The following is a 15493-nucleotide window of genomic DNA, read 5'->3' on the forward strand; positions in this document are numbered from 1 at the left end:
ACATAGTATCAACAGGAACTCTTAGTTCCCTTTATCCATCTGTTACCTAAAATATAGTTTCAACACACAGACATCTGACTTTGTACAGTTGACCTTTTCATGCACTTGCAAGGTGTCTACCACTGATTCTTTATCTCAAGCTAAAGCAAAACATGAATCATTGTACTTTTGTCATCACAGGTGTTCCTGTAATGTACAGATATCATCAAAGTTCTTACAAGTCAAATTACACACATCTCTGACACACACACTTATCCCACCAGACATGCCACCTGGGGTCTTTTCACAGTCCCCAAGATTCCAGAACAAATTCAAGAAAGCGTACAGTATTATATAGGGCCCTAATTGCATGGAACTTCCTTCCATCTCATATTGCTCAAATAAACAGCAAACCTGGTTTCAAAAAACAGATCAAGCAACACCTCTCCCCTATTTGACCTATATAGTTTGTGTGTATGAATTGATATGTAGGTGTCATGACGTTGGCCTGGGGGGTAGGTTTATGACAGTCATAAATACCTCTTCCCCCCTTTTTCCTCTCTCTACCCTACTGATGTGACATTAGAAAACCCCTTGGTTAACATAGAGATTCTGGGAACATCAGAAGGTGGGGGGAAATGAACTATATTCTGGTAATCCGATCAATTGAACATATGCGGTGGTACTTAATGAATATGATGTCAGTTCGGTTGTTATACACCGATTATACCAAACATTTGGAACACCTTCCTAATATGGAGTTGGACCCTCCCCTTTCTCCTTCAGAACATTCTCAGTTCGTCGGGGAATGGACTCTACAAGGTGTCGAAAGCTTTCCACAGGAATGCTTGCCCATGTTGACTCCAATGCTTCCCACAATTGTGTCATGTTGGCTGGATGTTCTTTGGGTGCAGTGGAGGCTCCTCAAAGGAGCCATTGTCCTCAAGTTATTTTTATTAAAAATAAAAATGGTAAAACATCTCAAAAGTTATCCTTTTTAGATAAAACTATACTAAATACAATCATGTAACCAAATAATTGATTAAAACATACTATTTTGCGTCCTCTCCTGGGTGCATTGACTTCAATACAAAACCTAGGAGGTTTATGGTTCTCAAGGCTTCCATAGACTTACACAGTTATTATGACAACTTCCGGAGGACATCCTCCAACCTATCAGAGCTCTTGCAGCATGAACTGACATGATGTCCAACCAATGAAAGGATCAGCGAATGTATCTAGTACTGAAAGCATAAGCTACAGCTAGCTAGCACTGCAGTGCATAACATGTGGTGAGTAGATGACTAAAAGAGAGAAAAATACAATAGTTGAACAGTTTTGAACAAATTATTTCATTCCAAAATGAAGGAGAAGCGAGAGAGAGATATTTCGTCATTTATTTTCCACTTTCAGTTTCACTTACTTAGCTAGCAAATGCAGCTATCTAGTTTAGCCTAATCAAACACTTGGCAATAACAAAGGGATGCTATGTTAGCTAGCTGGTTCTGTGTTTGAACTTTTGAAAGAGTATGGCCCCACACCCCCAGTTTTATTGTCCTTATGGTTGCTATCTATGAAGCAGGAATGTCTGGGAGGGTGATTGTGTGTGTGTGTGTGTGTGTGTGTGTGTGTGTGTGTGTGTGTGTGTGTGTGTGTGTGTGTGTGTGTGTGTGTGTGTGTGTGTGTGTGTGTGTGTTAGAAACAAGGTCCCTTGGCATTGTGTCCATTTCCAGTTTTCAACAACAATAAAACAGCCATCTAAATAATGTTTCTCAGACTAACACACTGCCTAACACACTGCCTAACACACTGCCTAACACACTGCCTAACACACTGCCTAACACACTGCCTAACACACTGCCTAACACACTGCCTAACACACTGCCTAACACACTGCCTAACACACTGCCTAACACACTGCCTAACACACTGCCTAACACACTGCCTAACACACTGCCTAACACACTGCCTAACACACTGCCTAACACACTGCCTAACACACTGCCTAACACACTGCCTAACACACTGCCTAACACACTGCCTAACACACTGACTAACACACTGCCTAACACACTGCCTAACACACTGCCTAACACACTGCCTAACACACTGCCTAACACACTGCCTAACACACTGCCTAACACACTGCCTAACACACTGCCTAACACACTGCCTAACACACTGCCTAACACACTGACTAACACACTGCCTAACACACTGCCTAACACACTGCCTAACACACTGCCTAACACACTGCCTAACACACTGCCTAACACACTGCCTAACACACTGCCTAACACACTGCCTAACACACTGACTAACACACTGACTAACACACTGCCTAACACACTGCCTAACACACTGCCTAACACACTGCCTAACACACTGCCTAACACACTGCCTAACACACTGCCTAACACACTGCCTAACACACTGCCTAACACACTGCCTAACACACTGTTGAGTTCCCTCTGCTAGGGGATATTCAATGTACAACAGTAGTATTCTGTAACAAGCAATACGTGTTAAATATGTGTCACAATCAATCATGACAACCTCTTTATGAAAGGCCTTTACTTATGGCTAAACAGTGTTCTACCCATCTTATTAATGAATGCTGTGGGCATACCCAGGATTTACATGCTGGACGGATGATCTACCCATGGAGGGAAAACTTACAGAGCTTTTGATGGATCAGGTGTCTTTGTGATGGTGAATTGGAAACGGATAATGTTCAGGGCTAAACAGCCCCTTTATCTGTAACAAATAGGGTTTAATGTTGAATTATAACGTGTGTTAAAATGTACTAAATATTTTAGAATTAAATCAATGGTTCTAAAAATGTATCTCACCATTTAACGAACGGGGAAGCTGTCTTTTCCCAGGGTCTGTCGCAGAGAAATGTCTTTCAAAAAAAAAAACATGTATTATTTTATAGTCTTTCCTACAATGTTATGTTATAAACATGACTGGTTATTAAAGTTTGTAATGATGTACAACTGTAGGCCTCCAATGTTATGTTATAAACATGACTGGTTATTAAAGTTTGTAATGATGTACAACTGTAGGCCTCCAATGTTATGTTATAAACATGACTGGTTATTAAAGTTTGTAATGATGTACAACTGTAGGCCTCCAATGTTATGTTATAAACATGACTGGTTATTAAAGTTTGTAATGATGTACAACTGTAGGCCTCCAATGTTATGTTATAAACATGACTGGTTATTAAAGTTTGTAATGATGTACAACTGTAGGCCTCCAATGTTATGTTATAAACATGACTGGTTATTAAAGGATGTAATGATGTACAACTGTAGGCCTCCAGTGTTATGTTATAAACATGACTGGTTATTAAAGGATGTAATGATGTACAACTGTAGGCCTCCAATGTTATGTTATAAACATGACTGGTTATTAAAGGATGTAATGATGTACAACTGTAGGCCTCCAATGTTATGTTATAAACATGACTGGTTATTAAAGTTTGTAATGATGTACAACTGTAGGCCTCCAATGTTATGTTATAAACATGACTGGTTATTAAAGGATGTAATGATGTACAACTGTAGGCCTCCAATGTTATGTTATAAACATGACTGGTTATTAAAGTTTGTAATGATGTACAACTGTAGGCCTCCAATGTTATGTTATAAACATGACTGGCTATTAAAGTTTGTAATGATGTACAACTGTAGGCCTCCAATGTTATGTTATAAACATGACTGGTTATTAAAGTTTGTAATGATGTACAACTGTAGGCCTCCAATGTTATGTTATAAACATGACTGGTTATTAAAGTTTGTAATGATGTACAACTGTAGGCCTCCAATGCTTTTACATAAAACACTCGTGATGCATGTTTAAATATTAGTCACATTTGGTAATTAAAAATCAAATGTATTTATCTAGCCCTTCGTACATCAGCTGATATCTCAAAGTGCTGTACAGAAACCCAGCCTAAAACCCCAAACAGCAAGCAATGCAGGTGTAGAAGCACGGTGGCTAGGAAAAACTCCCTAGAAAGGCCAAAACCTAGGAAGAAACCTAGAGAGGAACCAGGCTATGTGGGGTGGCCAGTCCTCTTCTGGCTGTGCCGGGTGGAGATTATAACAGAACATGGCCAAGATGTTCAATGTTCAGAGAGGAACCAGGCTATGTGGGGTGGCCAGTCCTCTTCTGGCTGTGCCGGGTGGAGATTATAACAGAACATGGCCAAGATGTTCAATGTTCAGAGAGGAACCAGGCTATGTGGGGTGGCCAGTCCTCTTCTGGCTGTGCCGGGTGGAGATTATAACAGAACATGGCCAAGATGTTCAATGTTCAGAGAGGAACCAGGCTATGTGGGGTGGCCAGTCCTCTTCTGGCTGTGCCGGGTGGAGATTATAACAGAACATGGCCAAGATGTTCAATGTTCAGAGAGGAACCAGGCTATGTGGGGTGGCCAGTCCTCTTCTGGCTGTGCCGGGTGGAGATTATAACAGAACATGGCCAAGATGTTCAATGTTCAGAGAGGAACCAGGCTATGTGGGGTGGCCAGTCCTCTTCTGGCTGTGCCGGGTGGAGATTATAACAGAACATGGCCAAGATGTTCAATGTTCAGAGAGGAACCAGGCTATGTGGGGTGGCCAGTCCTCTTCTGGCTGTGCCGGGTGGAGATTATAACAGAACATGGCCAAGATGTTCAATGTTCAGAGAGGAACCAGGCTATGTGGGGTGGCCAGTCCTCTTCTGGCTGTGCCGGGTGGAGATTATAACAGAACATGGCCAAGATGTTCAATGTTCAGAGAGGAACCAGGCTATGTGGGGTGGCCAGTCCTCTTCTGGCTGTGCCGGGTGGAGATTATAACAGAACATGGCCAAGATGTTCAATGTTCAGAGAGGAACCAGGCTATGTGATGCATGTTTAAATATGAATCAAATTTGGTAATTCATTCTAACATGTCTTAAAAAAGTTTGTACTAAAAATGTTGGAATGAAATAAAAGGAATTTAGCTGTGCCTGCACTCTGACCTGTTATCTCAATGACATACTTATGAAATGTCCTCCTAAATGGATTGAGAAATACTCCTTTTCTGGACAATAAATAGACAGGCAGAGGGTTCAAGAAAAGTGCATGTTCCTGGTGAGGCTCGAACTCACAACCTCGGCATTGCTTCGCTGCATACTGCTGTATAAGTACCACGCGCTAACCGATTGCGCCACAGGAGCCTGATACACTGATTACCAATGTTTGTGTGTGTGGGGTGTAAAATGTTTTGAATTATAACATTGCCCAGGCATACGCACTCAGAGCACTTTATCTCTGTAGAAGATCGTTTGAAACCAAGGTTTGCACTATCATGCATACAGCATGTCCAGATATCTGCCGAACCCCCGGAGTTAAACATTGATATTTCTAATCAGCGCCCGATGCCCCCACACCCGGTTGTAGACAGAATGTCTCGACATCCCCTCCTGTTGTTTGAATTCACTGCCTTTGTTCTCTAAACCAAATATACAGGGTGTTGCATACATGATATCTCCCCAAAAAATGCCACCACGGCCCTGTAAACTCATTCCGTACATTCTCTAGTTAGGGACACGAACGCGGAGCGAGTCTAGTGGAGCATATACTTTAACACTATGTTAGCACAGCTTTAGCACAGGCCAACAGCCCCGAATATATAGTGGCCAGGACAGATAAAAAAAGATAGTCTGTGAATCCCTCCTAATGGATATTTCTGAAGGCTACTGGACATAAGTGATTGGGGAAGCGACTGTAAGACGGGGATTCTCAGAAGCAAACCTTCCGTTACGTAGCCCTTCACCATCACACGGCGTAAGTCCAAATAACCGCATACCCAAGAATATTTAGATAGTTAAAAAACGAAAAGTGTGCACTCTGAACGACTTCGGAAGAGCAGATGAAACAGATGCTATTCTACGTTTTTGTACTAACGGCCTTACCCTAACTCCAAACACCAGGCAGCAGTCCCAGGACAGGACGGGGAATCCTTCCTTCCTCATGGCCTTACCCTAACTCCAAACACCAGGCAGCAGTCCCAGGACAGGACGGGGAATCCTTCCTTCCTCATGGCCTTACCCTAACTCCAAACACCAGGCAGCAGTCCCAGGACAGGACGGGGAATCCTTCCTTCCTCATGGCCTTACCCTAACTACAAACACCAGGCAGCAGTCCCAGGACAGGACGGGGAATCCTTCCTTCCTCATGGCCTTACCCTAACTCCAAACACCAGGCAGCAGTCCCAGGACAGGACGGGGAATCCTTCCTTCCTCATGGCCTTACCCTAACTCCAAACACCAGGCAGCAGTCCCAGGACAGGACGGGGAATCCTTCCTTCCTCATGGCCTTACCCTAACTACAAACACCAGGCAGCAGTCCCAGGACAGGACGGGGAATCCTTCCTTCCTCATGGCCTTACCCTAACTCCAAACACCAGGCAGCAGTCCCAGGACAGGACGGGGAATCCTTCCTTCCTCATGGCCTTACCCTAACTCCAAACACCAGGCAGCAGTCCCAGGACAGGACGGGGAATCCTTCCTTCCTCATGGCCTTACCCTAACTCCAAACACCAGGCAGCAGTCCCAGGACAGGACGGGGAATCCTTCCTTCCTCATGGCCTTACCCTAACTCCAAACACCAGGCAGCAGTCCCAGGACAGGACGGGGAATCCTTCCTTCCTCATGGCCTTACCCTAACTCCAAACACCAGGCAGCAGTCCCAGGACAGGACGGGGAATCCTTCCTTCCTCATGGCCTTACCCTAACTCCAAACACCAGGCAGCAGTCCCAGGACAGGACGGGGAATCCTTCCTTCCTCATGGCCTTACCCTAACTACAAACACCAGGCAGCAGTCCCAGGACAGGACGGGGAATCCTTCCTTCCTCATGGCCTTACCCTAACTCCAAACACCAGGCAGCAGTCCCAGGACAGGACGGGGAATCCTTCCTTCCTCATGGCCTTACCCTAACTCCAAACACCAGGCAGCAGTCCCAGGACAGGACGGGGAATCCTTCCTTCCTCATGGAATTTTTTTGAAGGGGAGCTGAATATTCAAGGCGAAGAACTCTGGTTCTTGTCACGGTGTTCAAATTGCCATCAATAAAATGCAATTGTCTTCGTAGCTTGTGCCTGCCCGTACCACAACCCCAAACGACACCCTTGGACGTACTGCCAAATTCTCTAAAACGACGTTGGAGGTGGCTTATGGTAAAGAAATTAACATTCAATGTTCTGACAACAGCTCTGGTGGATATCCCATGCCAATTGTACGCTCCCTCAAAATATGAGACATCTATGGCATTGTGTTGTGTGGCAAAACTGCACATTTCAGAGTGGCCTTATATTGTCCCCAGCACAAGGTACACCTGTGTAATGATAATGCTGTTTAATCAGATTCTTGAAATGTCACGTGGATTGATTACCTTGGCAAATGAGAAATGCTCACTAACAGGGATGTAAACAAATTTGAGGCCAAATTTTGAGAAAAATAAGCTCTTTCTACACATGGAACATTTCTGGGTCTTTTATATTTTGTTCAGTATAATATGACTAAATGTGTTCCTGTGTGTCAGGGGCAGTCATTATGACATCATGGATGAGTTCTAGAATATACCATATGTTACAGGGGCAGTCATTATGACATCATGGATAAGTTCTAGAATATACCATATGTTACAGGGGCAGTCATTATGACATCATGGATGAGTTCTAGAATATACCATATGTTACTGGGGCAGTCAAGAAATGGAACAGCAAGTTCACAGAACATGACATAAGCAGAGCTGTGGGAGACCACCTCAAGCCCCTGGTAGAGCCGGGGGTGGTGTTTACCTCTCCACCACGCCTTCAGCAGGCTGGAAAAGTGGGATTGATCTGTTTGTTCCATTTGTTTGTTTCAGTTTTCAGGAGTTGAATCCTTTGACATATTGTTGATTTTTACATTTTCAACAAAAAATGTACTGGATTGGTTGAAAAGAGATAGTAAACCTACATATCATGCACTATTTTACCAGTGACTGCATTTATACTGTTATTCATACTAAGATACTATTTACATGGACCAAGATATTTTTTGTTGCCTTTGGACATGTTTATTCATTGGTTTTTGAGTCTGTTGATTGGTCGGTCATTGGGTTTATTGGTTTTGAGTCTGTTGATTGGTCGGTCATTGGGTTCATTGGTTTTGAGTCTGTTGATTGGTCGGTCATTGGGTTCATTGGTTTTGAGTCTGTTGATTGGTCGGTCATTGGGTTTTATTGGTTTTGAGTCTGTTGATTGGTCGGTCATTGGGTTTTATTGGTTTTGAGTCTGTTGATTGGTCGGTCATTGGGTTCACTGGTTTTGAGTCTGTTGATTGGTCGGTCATTGGGTTTATTGGTTTTGAGTCTGTTGATTGGTCGGTCATTGGGTTCATTGGTTTTGAGTCTGTTGATTGGTCGGTCATTGGGTTCACTGGTTTTGAGTCTGTTGATTGGTCGGTCATTGGGTTTATTGGTTTTGAGTCTGTTGATTGGTCGGTCATTGGGTTAATTTGTTGTACAATATGTCCAAACCGAGCATTAGTTATGAAGCACATTTCAGACACGGATGCAACGCAGTGCGCTTCACAGGGAAAACTAATAAACTCTATGAAAATAAAAACGGAAATATTTACACCACAACAAACATAAGAGGATAAAAAAAACTAAAGAATAACAAAAACTGAAAGACTAATGATCATTCTAAGGAAGTGACATTGATTAAAATAGTACGGACTGGGTGTAATGACTCCTTAGAATGATCAATAGTCTTCCAGTTTAAGGAAGTGACATTGATTAAAATAGTAAGGACTGGGTGTAATATCCAATAGAAAAAATATAAGCTTGTTTTACAACATCGTTTGTAAACAACATAATTGTACCAACATTTTTTCAGTTGGAAGCATAAATATTTATGATTACAACATTTTTACATGAATTGTAAATATGCTGAAATATCAAAACAGATTGTACACTCCTTCGTTTTACAATAATGAACTGACTGGTGAGGAATAATAAAACACCCCTTCGCTTTACAATAATGAACTGACTGGTGAGGAATAATAAAACACCCCTTCGCTTCACAATAATGAACTGACTGGTGAGGAATAATAAAACATGTATCTTTTGTCAGGCTGAATGTTTGAAATATGAGGTGATTTGAGTCATGCTTCTTCGGTAGTAGGAAAAAAGACAATTAGCACTTGGATGTAGTAAAGAAATACTGGAGTGATGTAGATTAGATGTAAATTAGATGTAGATTTGTTTATAAAATGTATTATAGACCAATTTATTATACTATCCCAAAACCGAAGGTAGATTGGATGTTGGCATAGTCTTGTTTTCAAAGTCATTTTGCTAGATGGGATAGCCCCAATGTCAAAACAGTTTTAATGTGTCCATATCAATCACCAAATATGCAGAAACAGTTTGAGATATATTGAAAACCTAAACATAAAATGTACACAAACATCTGCCACAATAATCATGTTACTTGTAATTTTTAAAACAATCACCTTATAAACTGCACAAGCACCAGAAACACTGTTGTTTTGACAAGTAGTAATAAATCACTGATATCGATTAGGGGGGAAATCAGGTTGTACGTGCTGTTGAAACTAACACAACTAAACAAAACACCTGAAAATGGGAGATATCTTTTGCCTCACTGGTTAGAGGACAACCTGCAGAAGACAGTCAGCTACATTTTGGAGGGTTTCAATTATATGTCTCCAAAATTAAACTAACAGCTCAAACACCACACGGAATCTGGGAATAATGTGTACATCACTGGTTAGAGGACAATTTGTAGACAACAGCTAGCTACATTTTGAAGTGATGCATTTTAATTCAAGTGGGTTGCCAACGAGGTAAGTGTAACGCAACACTTTTTTGGTTAAATAATACTCTTTCAATACAGAGCCTGGATTTTTTCCCCTGATGAGGCTCATATCCACATGACACTTAAATCAACAGAACATCGTTAAAATACTCCTACTACAATGTTAAAACATTCTACATTGTGACATCATTAAAATACTCCTACTACAATGTTAAAACATTCTACATTGTGACATCATTAGAACACTCCTACTACAATGTTAAAGCATTCTACATTGTGACATCATTAGAACACTCCTACTACAATGTTAAAACATTCTACATTGTGACATCATTTCATTGATATCATGAAACAACTCCTTCATGTATTTTCTGGTGTTTAATCAGAGATCTTTTATCAGAGTATCTCATGTCACATTGACTACAGCTATGAGGTTTCTCTCCAGTGTGTATTCTCTGGTGCATAGTCAGACTGCTAGATGTAACAAATCTCTTCCCACATTGATCACAGCTATAAGGTTTCTCTCCTGTGTGTCCCCTCTGATGTGTTTTCAGGCTGCTTGTAACACTAAAACTCTTCCCACATTGATCACAGCTATAAGGCTTCTCTCCTGTGTGTGTTTTCTGGTGTGATTTTAAATGTTTTGATGAAACAAAACTCTTTCCACAGTCAGAGCAGTGGTAAGGTTTTTCTCCTGTATGGATTCTCTGATGTATTTTAAGATCTGCTAAAAAGATGAATCTCTGCCCACAGTCAGAGCAGCAATGAGGTTTATCTCCAGTGTGTATTCTCAGGTGTGCTATCAGGTTGCCTGAGTGAGAAAAATTCTTCCCACATTGATTACAGCTATAAGGCTTCTCTCCTGTGTGTGTTCTCTGGTGTGATGTTAAATTTCCTGAGATAACAAAACTCTTTCCACAGTGAGAGCAGTGATAAGGTTTCTCTCCTGTGTGTGTTCTCTGGTGTATAGTCAGACAGCTAGATGTAGTAAAACTCTTCCCACATTGATCACAGCTATAAGGCTTCTCTCCTGTGTGTGTTCTCTGGTGTATGGTCAGGTGGCTAGATGAAGTAAAACTTTTCCCACACTGATAACAGCTGTAAGGTTTCTCTCCTGTGTGTGTTCTCTGGTGTGCTTTCAGGCTGCTTGTAACACTAAAACTCTTCCCACATTGATCACAGCTATTAGGTTTCTCTCCCGTGTGGATTCTCAGATGTCTTTTAAGGCCAGCTGAAGAGGGGAATCTCTTCCCACAGTCAGAGCAGCGGTGAGGTTTCTTCCCTGTGGGTCTCTGCGGGTGTTTATTGAGGTGTTCTGATGTGGAGAGACTCTTCTCTGTCTCTTCAGCATCATGCTGTTGTTGAGGCTCCCCAGAGGATCCACGATAGTCACATCCTTCTCCTGTGTGAACAACAAAGTCAGACAGATGGTTAAAGGCCCACAACAGCAGAAATCCACTGTATCTTTCAGCTAAAAGGTGATGCCCAGGCTGTTGTACAACAATTGATGTCTGTAATGAATGTTTAAATGTTTTTACAAACTTAATTGACTATTGTCAAGTGATCAAAAATAGCCATATTTGTCGCAGCTGGCCGTGACCGGGACATGGGGCGATGCACAATTGGCCTAGCGTCGTCCGGGTTAGGCCGGTAGGGATATCCTTGTCTCATCGCGCACCAGCGACTCCTGTGGCGGGCCGGGCACAGTGCACGCTAACCAAGGTTGCCAGGTGCACGGTGTTTCCCCCGACACATTGGTGCGGCTGGCTTCCGGGTTGGATGTGCGCTGTGTTATGAAGCAGTGCGGATTGGTTGGGTTGTGTATCGGAGGACGCATGACTTTCAACCTTCGTCTCTCCCGAGCCCGTTGTAGCGATGAGACAAGATAGTAGCTACTAACAATTGGATACAACGAAATTGGGGTAAAATTCACAAAAAAAAGTTGAACACAGGTTGAAAATATCCTGATGAAAATAAATATCCTATAAATCACATTGGCTGCACATGCTAATGAGGAAACCACTAGTTATGGATGTAGTATATCTGGTAATGAGGAAACCACAAGTTATGGATGTAGTATATCTGGTAATGAGGAAACCACTAGTTATGGATGTAGTATATCTGGTAATGAGGAAACCACAAGTTATGGATGTAGTATATCTGGTAATGAGGAAACCACTAGTTATGGATGTAGTATATCTGGTAATGAGGAAACCACAAGTTATGGATGTAGTATATCTGGTAATGAGGAAACCACTAGTTATGGATGTAGTATATCTGGTAATGAGGAAACCACTAGTTATGATGTAGTATATCTGGTAATGAGGAAACCACTAGTTATGGATGTAGTATATCTGCTAATGAGGAAACCACTAGTTATGGATGTAGTATATCTGCTAATGAGGAAACCACTAGTTATGGATGTAGTATATCTGCCAGGAGCAAAAATGGTGAGCAAAGATTTGAGTTTTAATGTATTCTGAATGTTACTACACATTATCAGCTCAAGATCGTAGGCTGCAAAATTAGCCTCCATTTCCAGGTTGCTTATGAGAGCATTTAACTTTGGGATTATAATCGTAAGGCTCGTTATAATGTCCTGCAAAATATAATGTTTGTGTCATTGTCACAAATCAACCGCTTTGTCGGAACTAGAAGCACAAGCATTTCGCTACACTCGTATTAACATCTGCTAACCATGTGTATGTGACAAATAACATGTGATTTATACCTTTAAAAAAATACTTCAACCAGTAAAAATGCTCTTTGGCTAGCTTTGCAACCAGCCTATCAATGAGTGTTAGCATTCAAGCTAATAAAAATAATTTAAAAAATAACTGCAGATTTCCCTTTTAACAACCACACATCAGTTCAACAACTGCAGAGTTCCCTTTTAACAACCACACATCAGTTCAACAACTGCAGAGTTCCCTTTTAACAACCACACATCAGTTCAACAACTGCAGAGTTCCCTTTTAACAACCACACATCAGTTCAACAACTGCAGAGTTCCCTTTTAACAACCACACATCAGTTCAACAACTGCAGAGTTCCCTTTTAACAACCACACATCAGTTCAACAACTGCAGAGTTCCCTTTTAACAACCACACATCAGTTCAACAACTGCAGAGTTCCCTTTTAACAACCACACATCAGTTCAACAACTGCAGAGTTCCCTTTTAACAACCACACATCAGTTCAACAATATTACCAAATATCACAGCCAAATATACAAGATATTATCAAATATACAAGATATTACCAAATATACAAGATATTACCAAATATACAAGATATTACCAAATATACAAGATATTACCAAATATCACAGCCAAATATACAAGATATTACCTTAGCGACTGTTTCAAGTAATAATCAAAACAAAAACAACAGTTGACTATGACAACCGCAAAAAATATATAAAAAAATATTCAGAACTAATAACCGCACTGTCAATCAAGTTTCCGTTGGTGGTCATTGGACCAAGACACTGTCAATCAAGTTTCCGTTGGTGGTCATTGGACCAAGACACTGTCAATCAAGTTTCCGTTGGTGGTCATTGGACCAAGACACTGTCAATCAAGTTTCCGTTGGTGGTCATTGGACCAAGACACTGTCAATCAAGTGAACACCGCTCGTCTCGTTGAAAATTTTGTATAAGAGAACGAACCAATGTAAACTACCGTGTGTCCTGTTTCCGTTGGTGGTCATTGGACCAAGACACTGTCAATCAAGTGAACACCGCTCGTCTCATTGAAAATTTTGTATAAGAGGACGAACCAATGTAAACTACCGTGTGTCCTGTTTCCGTTGGTGGTCATTGGACCAAGACACTGTCAATCAAGTGAACACCGCTCGTCTCGTTGAAAAGTTTGTATAAGAGAACGAACCAATGTAAACTACCGTGTGTCCTGTTTCCGTTGGTGGTCATTGGACCAAGACACTGTCAATCAAGTGAACACCGCTCGTCTCATTGAAAATTTTGTATAAGAGAACGAACCAATGTAAACTACCGTGTGTCCTGTTTCCGTTGGTGGTCATTGGACCAAGACACTGTCAATCAAGTGAACACCGCTCGTCTCATTGGTGAGTAATGGTGGTTGACCTTCGTGGTATAATTGACGTGTTGCATAGCCAATATGTAATGTAGAATGAGGAAACAAGTGTCTTGGTTGTCTTCTAGAGTGTCTGGGGGATTTGCACAGGAACCAAACTTGACCCGGGTTAAACAACGTTTTGCCGATTTAGATTTCATAAATTGTTTTGTTGCAAGTTGAAAGAGTCTGGAATTAATGCAAAACACTGGATATAAAAAACGATGTTATCAAACAAAAGTACACTACATTTTTATCTCTGGGATGCAGCAACTGTCCAGACTTTGGGACAGTTTTTCCTGTAGAAGTTCAATAACAAAGATGTCACTCTGCCAAAAAAAACACCAAAAAAAGCCACAATCAACCAACCAATCTGCAGCTCAAACAATAAAGCGTCACTCTGCCACTTATAAACGTTTATGATGTAACAATGATGTGATGATGTAATTCCACATTCCACCACTGTTTAGGTAATAAGAAGATGGATGTGGCTGGAGAAATGTAACTACTCTAAAATTCCATCCACGAGATCAACATTCTAGTTTTAACCACGTTTTGAGGCTACACAGTGTTGGTTTACATTTACATTGTTTCAACCAATCTGCAGTTCAACCAATAACAAAGCTGTAATTCCACCACTGTGTTGGTTTACATACACCACAAACCCTTGACGTGCCTTATCTATATAAACTGGTTACCAACGTAATTAGAACAGTAAAAAGTTGTTATACTCGTGGTATACGGTCTGATATACCATGGCTGTCAGCCAATCAGCATTCGGGGCGGGAACCACACAGTTTATAATCTTCAAGAATCAATGGCTAGAAATAAATAATTTAAAAGCAACTACAGATTTCCCTTTTAAAACCACACATCAGTTCAACTGCAGAGTTTATGCCTCTGTTTTTAAGACAGTACTTACTAGTGTTTATCAGGCCCCGGTTTCCCAAATGCATTTCACGGCTAACTTCATCTTTAGAACCATGCCTAGATGCCTTAAGGGAGCTTTGGGAAACGGGGCCCAGATATCCAGTTTCCTCCTCCTCCCTTTTCGATGTAACAGTCATCTCCCCCTCCTCTTTTACTCCAAAAATGGCATCCTCCTCCTCTTTCACTCTGAACGCGTCTTCTTCTTCTTTCACTGAAACGTCTTTCTCTTCTTTCACTATAACAGCTTCACTCTCTACTTCTCGTTTTACTGTAACAGCTTCTTCTTCCTCCTCCTCTTTGACGAGACCCTCTTCCTCCGTCCAGCAGACCTCCTCTTCTTTAGCAGGAGGAGAGTAGCTTAGTGAACTCATGGTCGGAGATGTTAGCTAGCTAGGCTAATGTTAACTGAACCAGCCCGCTAGTTGAATAATAACAACAACACCGCAAATATGACATTAAAGCGGATAACTAACTAGACGACAGAAGTGTGTTTAAAAAAACTGTGTCTAATATACACTAAAGCGTCTAACGAGCTTTATTGGTTCGTCTATTTTGTCTATCAAGCTACGGAGGTGTCTGACTAACTGTTGCTGCTGTTGAAAGAAGCGTTCCGTCCACTAGATT

At 41.5% G+C, this 15493-nt stretch overlaps 1 protein-coding gene and 1 non-coding gene across 2 annotated transcripts; both read right to left on the minus strand.

Annotated features, from left to right (window-relative positions):
* Positions 1-5096: 5096 nt before the first annotated feature.
* trnai-uau (transfer RNA isoleucine (anticodon UAU)) lies at positions 5097-5190 on the minus strand. The gene is made up of 2 exons: positions 5153-5190; positions 5097-5132 (listed from the first exon to the last, which is right to left on the minus strand). It is a non-coding gene; the product is annotated as a tRNA-Ile (tRNA).
* A 5016-nt stretch (positions 5191-10206) lies between these two features.
* Positions 10207-15493, minus strand: LOC109877448 (zinc finger protein OZF-like; the record flags this gene model as incomplete). Its single annotated transcript, XM_020469705.2, has 2 exons — positions 14862-15493; positions 10207-11246 (listed from the first exon to the last, which is right to left on the minus strand). Coding segments are annotated over exons 1-2 (1419 nt in total), but the record flags the coding sequence as incomplete, so codon positions are not given.

This window comes from Oncorhynchus kisutch, unplaced genomic scaffold (genome assembly GCF_002021735.2).
Source record: "Oncorhynchus kisutch isolate 150728-3 unplaced genomic scaffold, Okis_V2 scaffold3219, whole genome shotgun sequence".
Lineage (NCBI taxonomy): Eukaryota > Metazoa > Chordata > Actinopteri > Salmoniformes > Salmonidae > Oncorhynchus > Oncorhynchus kisutch.